This window comes from Haliotis rufescens, unplaced genomic scaffold (assembly GCF_023055435.1).
Source record: "Haliotis rufescens isolate VD_foot unplaced genomic scaffold, xgHalRufe1.0.p SCAF_56, whole genome shotgun sequence".
In the NCBI taxonomy this organism is placed as follows: Eukaryota; Metazoa; Mollusca; class Gastropoda; order Lepetellida; family Haliotidae; genus Haliotis; species Haliotis rufescens.
Genome location: NW_025964290.1, coordinates 935,043 through 945,481, shown reverse-complemented (window position 1 = coordinate 945,481; position 10,439 = coordinate 935,043). Strand labels below are relative to the sequence as shown.

At 40.1% G+C, this 10,439-nt stretch overlaps 1 protein-coding gene across 1 annotated transcript; it reads left to right on the top strand.

The window, feature by feature from the left end:
• The first annotated feature begins 1,013 nt into the window (after positions 1-1,013).
• Positions 1,014-2,738, top strand: LOC124115956 (serine-rich adhesin for platelets-like). Its single transcript, XM_046477139.2, has one exon. It carries the CDS (start codon positions 1,014-1,016, stop codon positions 2,736-2,738), a length of 1,725 nt encoding a protein of 574 aa, XP_046333095.2.
• The last annotated feature ends 7,701 nt before the right edge of the window (positions 2,739-10,439 follow it).

The window sequence follows — 10,439 nt, the reverse complement described above, 5'->3', positions numbered from 1 at the left end:
AAAGGGTGCAATATGTTGTACAACTACACCCCCGTTCAAAAGGTGCAATATATTGTACAATCACACCCCCGTCCAAAGGGTGCAATATGTTGCACAATCACACACCAGTTCAAAGGGTGGAATATGTTGTACAATCACACCCCCGTTCTAAGGGTGCAATATGTTGTACAACTACACCTCAGCTCAAAGGGTGCAATGTGTTTTACAATCACACCCCAGCTCAAAGGGTGCAATATTTTGTACAATTACACACCCGATCAAAGGGTGCAATGTGTTGTACAATCACACCCCCGTCGAAAGGGTGGAATATGTTGTACAATCACACCCCCGATCAAAGGGTGCAATATATTGTACAATCACACACCAGTTCAAAGGGTGCAATGTGTTGTACAATCAAACCCCCGTCGAAAGGGTGGAATATGTTGTACAATCACACCCCCGATCAAAGGGTGCAATATATTGTACAATCACACACCAGTTCAAAGGGTGCAATGTGTTGTACAATCACACCCCCGTCGAAAGGGTGGAATATGTTGTACAATCACACCCCCGATCAAAGGGTGCAATATGTTGTACAATCATACACCCGTTCAAAGGATGCAATATGTTGTACAATCACACCCCAGTTCAAACGGTGCAATATGCTGTACAACCACACCCCAGTTCAAATGGTGCAATATGTTGTACAATCATCAGACTGGTGTCTGTGTGTGACAATGTTTACAAAGCTCTTCAGTCCTTTTCTGAAATACATAGTATGGGATTTGTATTCGAACACTTTGGATAGTTTTTCGGAAGAATAGAAATTATTTACAACACACATATTTTAAAGTAAGTTTTGAAAGAATATGGAAAGTGGGGTGAATATATTGTACAATCACACCCCAGAAAGAATATGGAAAGTGGGGTGAAATTTGATTTTCTTGTAAGCATTGATGTCAGATTGTGACACAGCAACTCTTTCTTCTGTGGAGCTGAACGGATGAAGTCCTGGGTGAACACAGTCATCAAGTATGTCTCATGCTACTACCTCCATGTCTCATGCTACTACCTCCATGTCTCATGCTACTACCTCCGTGTCTCATGCTACTACCTCCACGTCTCGTGTTAATTCCTCCATGTCTCATGCTACTACCTCCATGTCTCATGCTACTACCTCCACGTCTCGTGTTAATTCCCCCATGTCTCATGCTACTACCTCCGTGTCTCATGGTACTACCTCCACGTCTCGTGTTAATTCCTCCATGTCTCATGCTACTACCTCCATGTCTCATGCTACTACCTCCATGTCTCGTGTTAATTCCTCCATGTCTCATGCTACTACCTCCGTGTCTCATGCTACTACCTCCACGTCTCGTGTTAATTCCTCCATGTCTCATGCTACTACCTCCATGTCTCATGCTACTACCTCCATGTCTCGTGTTAATTCCTCCATGTCTCATGCTACTACCTCCATGTCTCATGCTACTACCTCCACGTCTCATGCTACTACCTCCATGTCTCATGCTACTACCTCCATGTCTCATGCTACTACCTCCATGTCTCATGCTACTACCTCCATGTCTCGTGTTAATTTCTCCATGTCTCATGCTACTACCTCCATGTCTCATGATACTACCTCCATGTCTCATGATACTACCTCCATGTCTCATGCTACTACCTCCATGTCTCATGCTACTACCTCCATGTCTCGTGTTAATTCCTCCATGTCTCATGCTACTACCTCCATGTCTCATGATACTACCTCCATGTCTCATGCTACTACCTCCATGTCTCATGCTACTACCTCCATGTCTCATGCTACTACCTCCATGTCTCATGCTACTACCTCCATGTCTCGTGTTAATTCCTCCATGTCTCATGCTACTACCTCCATGTCTCATGATACTACCTCCATGTCTCATGATACTACCTCCATGTCTCATGCTACTACCTCCATGTCTCATGCTACTACCTCCATGTCTCATGCTACTACCTCCATGTCTCGTGTTAATTCCTCCATGTCTCATGCTACTACCTCCATGTCTCATGATACTACCTCCATGTCTCATGATACTACCTCCATGTCTCATGCTACTACCTCCATGTCTCATGCTACTACCTCCATGTCTCATGCTACTACCTCCATGTCTCATGCTACTACCTCCGTGTCTCGTGTTAATTCCTCCATGTCTCATGCTTCTACCTCTATGTCTCATGCAACTACCTCCATGTCTCGTGTTAATTCCTCCATGTCTCATGCTACTACCTCCATGTCTCATGCTACTACCTCCATGTCTCATGCTACTACCTCCATGTCTCGTGTTAATTCCTCCATGTCTCATGCTACTACCTCCATGTCTCGTGATACTACCTCCATGTCTCATGATACTACCTCCATGTCTCATGCTACTACCTCCATGTCTCCTGCTACTACCTCCATGTCTCATGCTACTACCTCCATATCTCGTGTTAATTCATCCATGTCTCATGCTACTACCACCATGTCTCATGCAACTACCTCCATGTCTCGTGTTAATTCCTCCATGTCTCATGCTACTACCTCCATGTCTCATGCTACTACCTCCATGTCTCATGCTACTACCTCCATGTCTCATGCTACTACCTCCATGTCTCGTGTTAATTCCTCCACGCCTCATGTTAATTCAAAAACTCCAGTTTTCACGTTAATACGTCCACGTCTCATGTTAATACCTCTAGGTCGCATGCTAATACCTCGACCTCTCATGTCAATTTAATACATCCATTTCTCATGTTAATACCTCAACGTCTTATATTAATTTAATTCCTCCAGTTCTCATGCTAATACCTCTACGTGTTATGTTAATACCCCAACGTCCAATGTTAATACATCCACGTCTCATGTTAATACCTCCACGTATCATGTTAATACCTCAACGTCCAAGGGTAATACCTCCACGTGTCATATCAATACCCCAACGTCCAATGTTAATACTTCCACGTCTCATGTTAATACCTCCACGTGTCATGTTAATACCTCAACGTCCAATGTTAATACATCCACGTCTCATGTTAATACCTCCACGTGTCATGTTAATACCCCAACGTCCAAGGGTAATACCTCAACGTGTCATATCAATACCCCAACGTCCAATGTTAATACATCCACGTGTCATGTTAATACATCCACGTATCATGTTAATACCTCAACGTCCAAGGGTAATACCTCAACGTGTCATATCAATACCCCAACGTCCAATGTTAATACATCCACGTGTCATGTTAATACCTCAACGTGTCATGTTAATACCCCAACGTCCAATGTTAATACATCCACGTGTCATGTTAATACCTCCATGTGTCATGTTAATACCCCAACGTCCAATGTTAATACATCCACGTCTCATGTTAATACCTCCACGTGTCATGTTAATACCCCAACGTCCAAGGGTAATACCTCAACGTGTCATATCAATACCCCAACGTCCAATGTTAATACATCCACGTGTCATGTTAATACCTCAACGTGTCATGTTAATACCCCAACGTCCAATGTTAATACATCCACGTGTCATGTTAATACCTCCATGTGTCATGTTAATACCCCAACGTCCAATGTTAATACATCTACGTGTCATGTTAATACATCCACGTCTCATGTTAATACCTCCACGTGTCATGTTAATACCCCAACGTCCAATGTTAATACATCCACGTCTCATGTCACTATGTCCATGTGTCATGTTAATACATCCACGTGTCATGTTAATACCTCAACGTGTGATGGTAATACCCCAACGTCCAATGTTAATACCTCCACGTCTCATGTTAATATCTCCACGTGTCATGTTAATACCCCAACGTCTCATGTTAATACCTCCACGTGTCATGTTAATACCCCAACGTCCAATGTTAATACATCCACGTGTCATGTTAATACATCCACGTGTCATGTTAATACCCCATCGTCCAATGTTAATACCTCCACGTGTCATCTTAATACATCCACGTGTCATGTTAATACCCCAACGTCCAATGTTAATACCTCCACGTGTCATGTTACTACCTCCACGTGTCATGTTAATACCTCCACGTCTCATGTTAATACCTCCACGTCTCATGTTAATACCTCCACGTGTCATGTTACTACCTCCACGTCTCATGTTAATACATCCACGTCTCATGTTAATACCTCCACGTGTCATGTTATTACCTCCATGTGTCATGTTACTACCTCCTCGTGTCATGTTAATACCTCCACGTGTCATGTTAATACCTCCACGTGTCATGTTAATACCGCCACGGCTTATGTTTAATGTAAAATGTGTATAATTCACTGTGTGTATAATTCAACAAAGTGTATAATTCAACAGTGTGTATTATGTAACGGTGTATATAATTCCTCAGCATGTATAATTCTACAATGTGTATAATTCAACAAAGTGTATGATTCACCAGTGTGTAGGGGCGGTCAGGTAGCCTAGTTGTTAAAGCGTTCGCTCGTCACGCCGAAGACCCAGGTTCGATTCCCGACATGGGCACAATTTGTGAAGCCCGTTTTTTGTGTCCCCCGCCGTGATATTGCTGGAATATTGCTTAAAGCGGCGTAAACCCTTAATCACTCACTCACTCAACAATGTGTATAATTCAACAAAGAGTATAATTCAACAGTGTGTATAATTCAACAATGTGTATACTTCAACAATGTGTATGATTTCACTGAACCAAATACACCGAGCTTCACCAGCACACGTGTCCCTGTAGTTGTGTACATTGTTGTTGTGTAATTATGACAGATTGTTGAATAATTCAAGAGGAAAATGTGAACCTATTTTATTTGTCCTGCTGTCTTGAATCAAGAAATGTAATTTAATAAACACGATAATCGCATGTACAATATATCAAAGAGAACTTTAAATAGCACTTGATGCAGACGTTAAAAGACTCCCCGGCCTCTGAATGTTTAATACAAAACTCTGTTCTGGTGACAGAAATAGTTCAGTCGTTTGTGTCCACTGAGGCCTAACAAGGAAATCTGGGAAACGTTCGTCTTTTATATGCCACTCATATTTATTTTTATTTCAGGACATAAATTAAGCGCCACGTACGACACATGACGTCACGGCTCTAGCCAGTGTGTTTCCATGACGTCACGGATAACTTTGACCAATGTGGCCGCAACGTCACAGCTCGGGTGATGTTGCCACGTGCTGAGAATTATTTCTGCCTCGGTGGTTTGCATAGTCTGTTAGTGTAATGATAAACCAAAAGAGTGAGTGAGTGAGTTAAATTTAAAGTCACATCGGCAATATTTCAGCCATATCGTGACTATCAATAGTTAAATATAATACATACATTGAAATTTGTATAAAAACCTGTCAACGAAGGACAGTAAAATTACTAGATCATCACAGAAAAAGATATAAAACTAGTACGGAATTTTAAAAGAGAATATCACTATACATAACGATACAAGATAAAAACAGGCTATAGATCGCCAGCAGCTGAAGGTAGATCACCATGCTAGGGTCCATTGGGACTTACAGGACTTTTGCTACCTGCATGGACCCCAGCTGGATTTACATCATCCCTTCAGCTGTTGGCGATTATGACAAATTTAGCCAAAGTTAAATGAACATATATACTACGATTAAGAACGTGGTAGAAATAAATAGACTTTGAAAGACGTGGTCTTACATACCCTCTCAGGGGGACAATAATTTTACACTACTTCAACCCCCTTCGAGAATACAGCCACTAACAATCACAGTTAACAAATTTATTTTACCAATTATAAAAACTATACTATATACAAAACATATCAATCAAAATTTTAGCAACAATTCAATTTCTTTTAAAAAGTCAATAATTAAATGAACACTGATATTAAAAAGATCCTTTAAGGATGAAACTTTGAAATATTTATCCCTTGTGATGGAAAAATCAACACAATCAAGCAGGACATGCTTGACGGTGATTCCTTCATCACAAGGGATACAAAATGGAGGATCCTCACCTTTTAAAAGATATTCGTGTGTATACCTGCTATGGCCAATACGACATCGTCGCATAATGACCTCTTCAAATCTGGACTGACAGCCCAAGTAGGTGTAACCAATATTTGGTTTAATTTCATGTAATTTATTGATACCGACTTGGGAGTCCCACTTCTTTTGCATCAGATCACAAATATAAGATCTGATTACAGGTTTATAATCAGTATATGGGATAAGAAGTGGTGTCACAGATTTGTTGAGTGCTGCTTTTGCAGCAGCATCAGCCATTGAGTTGCCTTTGATGCCCACATGACTGGGCAACCAACAAAAGACGATGTCGTATTGGCCAGTAGCAAGTTCAATAAATAATTCAATAATTTTGATTAAAAGTGGATGTTGACATGAAATGTTATAGATAGCCTGCAGGCAAGAAAGAGAATCGGAAAATAGGATAAACTTCTGATATTTTGACTGTTTACTGATATATTGTAAAGCTGTTAAAATGGCATTGGCCTCAGCTGTAAAAATAGAACTATTGTCGGGTAATCTGGAGGAGATAGTCCTGGATCCAATGACAGTGGCGCTAGCAACAGCGCCACTATTCTTGGATCCATCAGTAAATATTGATTTGTAAGTATTATATGTGTTTCTTAATTCATTATATTTTTGTTGATAAATAAGTTGATTTGTTTCCGATTTCTTTAATTTAGTTAAGGTCAGATCCACCTCTGGCTTTACCAACTGCCAAGGTGGAGAAGACAAAAGCTGCGTGGGGGCGATAGCTGCAAGATTAATTTTAGCGGCAGAAATATCAGATTGAAGTCTTATACCAAGTGGGGGGAGAACCGATGATTTTTTATTATAGAGATTTTCATAAAGGGGGTGAAAAACACAGTCATATGCAGGATTCGAGGTATTAGAGCGTAATTTAGTGACATATTGTAAGGATAATTTAATTCGACGTTGTTTGAGGGAAGGTTCATCAGCCTCAACGTATAAACTGTCAATAGGAGAAGTTCGGAAAGATCCAAGACAGAGTCTCAGACCTTGATGGTGAATAGAGTCCAAAAGTTTAAGATTACTTTTGCAGGCTCCACCATAGATGATGGAGCCATAATCAAGTTTAGAGCGAATAAGTGCTCTGTACAGTTGCAGGAGGGTTTTCTGATCCCCTCCCCACTTGGAATTGGAAACAACTTTTAGGAGATCAAGGGCCTTCAGGCATTTATTTTTCAAATATTTTATGTGAGGTAAAAACGTTAAATGGTGGTCAAAAATAAGACCCAAGAACTTAGCCTCTTTTACAACTTTAATCGGAGTGTTATCTAAAATTAAATCAGGGTCTTTATGGGGTTTGTATTTCCTACAAAAGTGTATACAATTTGTTTTGGATTTTGAAAATTTAAAACCATTTTCTAAACACCATTTATTTATCTTATTTAGACATAATTGTAATTGTCTTTCGATAGTATGCATGTTTTTACCACGACATGATATGTTAAAATCATCAACGAATAAAGATCCATCAATGGAGTCATTTAAAACCTTAGAAAGGCTATTTATTTTAATACTGAACAATGTGACAGACAAAATACTGCCTTGTGGGACACCCTGATCCTGATTATAATGATCAGACAGGGTAGTACCCACGCGGACTTGAAATTGTCTGTCAGATAAAAACTTGGATATAAATTGAGGCAAACGGCCTCGCAATCCAAAGTCATGTAAGTCTTTTAAAATACCGTGCTTCCATGTAGTGTCATATGCTTTTTCTAGATCGAAAAAGATAGACACTGCATGTTGCTTATTTACAATGGCATTCTTAACGAATGATTCCAGTCGAACTAAATGGTCAATGGTACTGCGATTTTTACGGAAACCACATTGGATATTTGTGATTAAGTCATTTGATTCCAAGTACCATGTTAATCTGTTATTGACCATGCGTTCCATGGTTTTGCAAACGCAGCTTGTTAATGAAATTGGTCGATAATTTGAAGGATCAGTATGATCACGTCCAGGTTTCGGTATGGGAACAATTATAGCATCACGCCACGAAGAAGGAAATTCTCCTGACGTCCAGATTTTATCAAATATCATCAAGAGGGTTTCTAAACATGATTGCGGTAAATGTTTTAAGAGTTGATAATGTATATTATCATACCCTGTAGCAGTATCATGAGCTTGCCCAAGGGCAGTATTGAGCTCATGAATGGAAAAGGTTTCATTGTAATCTTCTCCATTATCAGAACTAAAATTTATAGGTTTCTTTTCTTGCTGCTTTTGAAATTTTTGGAATTTAGGGACATAGTTTGAGGATGAAGAGTGTTGAGCCAGAGTTTCACCAATTGTATTAGCAATATCAGAAGTATCGGTTAGTAATTCATTCCCATTTTTAAGGTGATGGATACTAGATGTTGAACCCTTTCCTTTAATCTTCCGGATCATGTTCCATACCTTAGATATTGGCGTACGTGAATTAATCTTGGAGACATAATGGTGCCAAGATTGACGCTTGTTTTGTTTAAATGTACGCCGTGCTTTGGCGTTTAATATTTTAAATTTATTTAAATTGTGGACCATAGGATGGCGACGGAAATAGTGTTCAGCTTTTTTCCTTGCCTTCCTAGCTAGCTTGCAATCATTGCTGAACCATGGTTTACGTATGTGAGGATTTGAGGAGGACTTCGGAATACATTCATCAGCTATTTTATTAAGTTCATCGGAAAAAAGTTTAATAGGATCAGTAACATCAAGAAAACCATCAGGTTTTAGTTGATTAGTGCAGAGGACTTCATATAAAGCCCAGTTTGCCTTAGTAAAATTCCATCTTGATGATGGAGGAACATCAGATGGTGTTACAGATTTTAAAATGGTAGGAAAATGGTCACTTCCACAAAGGTCATCGTGGACTGACCATTCAAATTCCTGAAGTAAATTAGAATCTACAACTGACAAGTCTAGACAAGAGTAAGTGCCAGTTGCAGGATGTAGATATGTGTGAGTATCATCATTAAAAATGCACAAATCGTTATTTATGAAAAAATCCTCAAGTAATTTTCCTTTATTATTAGTGTCACAACTACCCCAAAGCGGGTTATGGCCATTCAAATCTCCCATGATAACACAGGGCTTAGGGAGCTGGTCATATAGTGACTGAAGATCAGACTGTCGAAGAGAGCACGATGGAGGTACATACAAAGAACATAAAGTAAAAACAATATTTAATGTTACACGTACCGCAACAGCCTGAAGAGGGGTATTGAGAGGTACAGGACTGTGAATGACGCCCTGCCTCACTATAACAGAAGATCCTCCAGTTGCTTTATCCCCTGGAGGGGAAAAGCAATGGTATGAATCATACTGTCTTAAATCAAATTTGTCCGTAGTTTTAAGGAAAGTTTCTTGTAAACAAAAAGCAGAAGGTTTTAAATCTTGAATTAATAGCTGAAGGTCATTGAAATTGTTCCGAAGTCCTCGACAATTCCATTGTATTAAGGGAGCAGAGCAGCTCATGGGGGTTCAATTGGAGATCGCGATCTGGGGGAAGGTCCTCTATGCTGCAATGTCAGCGATGGAGTGACCTCCATAGCTAGAGGTTCAAAAGTGTTATGAACCTCTACAGGGATTATCAAAGGAGATGGCACCTCTACTTGTTTGAGGGCCCTCAATTCTTTCTTTTTTAATTGTTTCTTTTCCTTGTTCGTGAGATGTTTAGTGTTAGGTACTTCTCTCACTGACTCGGGTTTAGGTACAGACACAGGTACAGACACAGGTACTGCCAAAGGTACAGGCACAGGCACAGGCTCAGGCACAGACTCAGACTGAAGCTCAGTCTGAGATGCAGACGAAGAAGAATCTCGAGAAACTGGAGGTAAGATTGACTGCTTGTCAGAGACCCAGCAGATGTCTGTCTGGCATGCACAGTCGACTTTGCGAGTTGAAGTGGAAACGGCCGCAGAATACGACAAGGAGGAAGGTGTAGTCGGAGTTTGTTTAGCCAAGAGTTTCATAGCTTCTGAAAAGGAAATGTTATTAGTGTGTTTTATTTTTAGAAGCTGAGATTGCTTCTGATAGTATGGACAAGATTTTGATGAAGAGAAGTGTTCACCGCTGCAGTTAGCACATTGGATATCATTTGTGCAGTCAGCACTATCGTGACTTTTACTGCACCGGGAGCAAACTGGGGACTTGACACAGGATTTGGCTCCATGTCCAAATTTCTGACACTTGAAACATCGGAGTGGATTTGGAATGTACACATCCACCCCGATGTTGAAATATCCAGCTTTAATTGAGGTTGGTACTTTTGGACAAGCAAATGTAAGAAGATATGTAGTTGTTTGTACAATTTTATCATTATCTTTCCTGGTGAATCTTTTCACAGATGTGACGCCTTGTGATTGAAGTTCGAACGTAATTTCCTCTTCTGACATGTCAGAAAGACATCTGGCACGGTCACGGATGATCCCTCTACAAGAA

Coding starts and splice junctions, on each gene's coding strand:
- LOC124115956 (XM_046477139.2), top strand. CDS start 1,014: ATGTCTCATGCTACTACCTCCATGTCTCATGCTACTACCTCCATGTCT.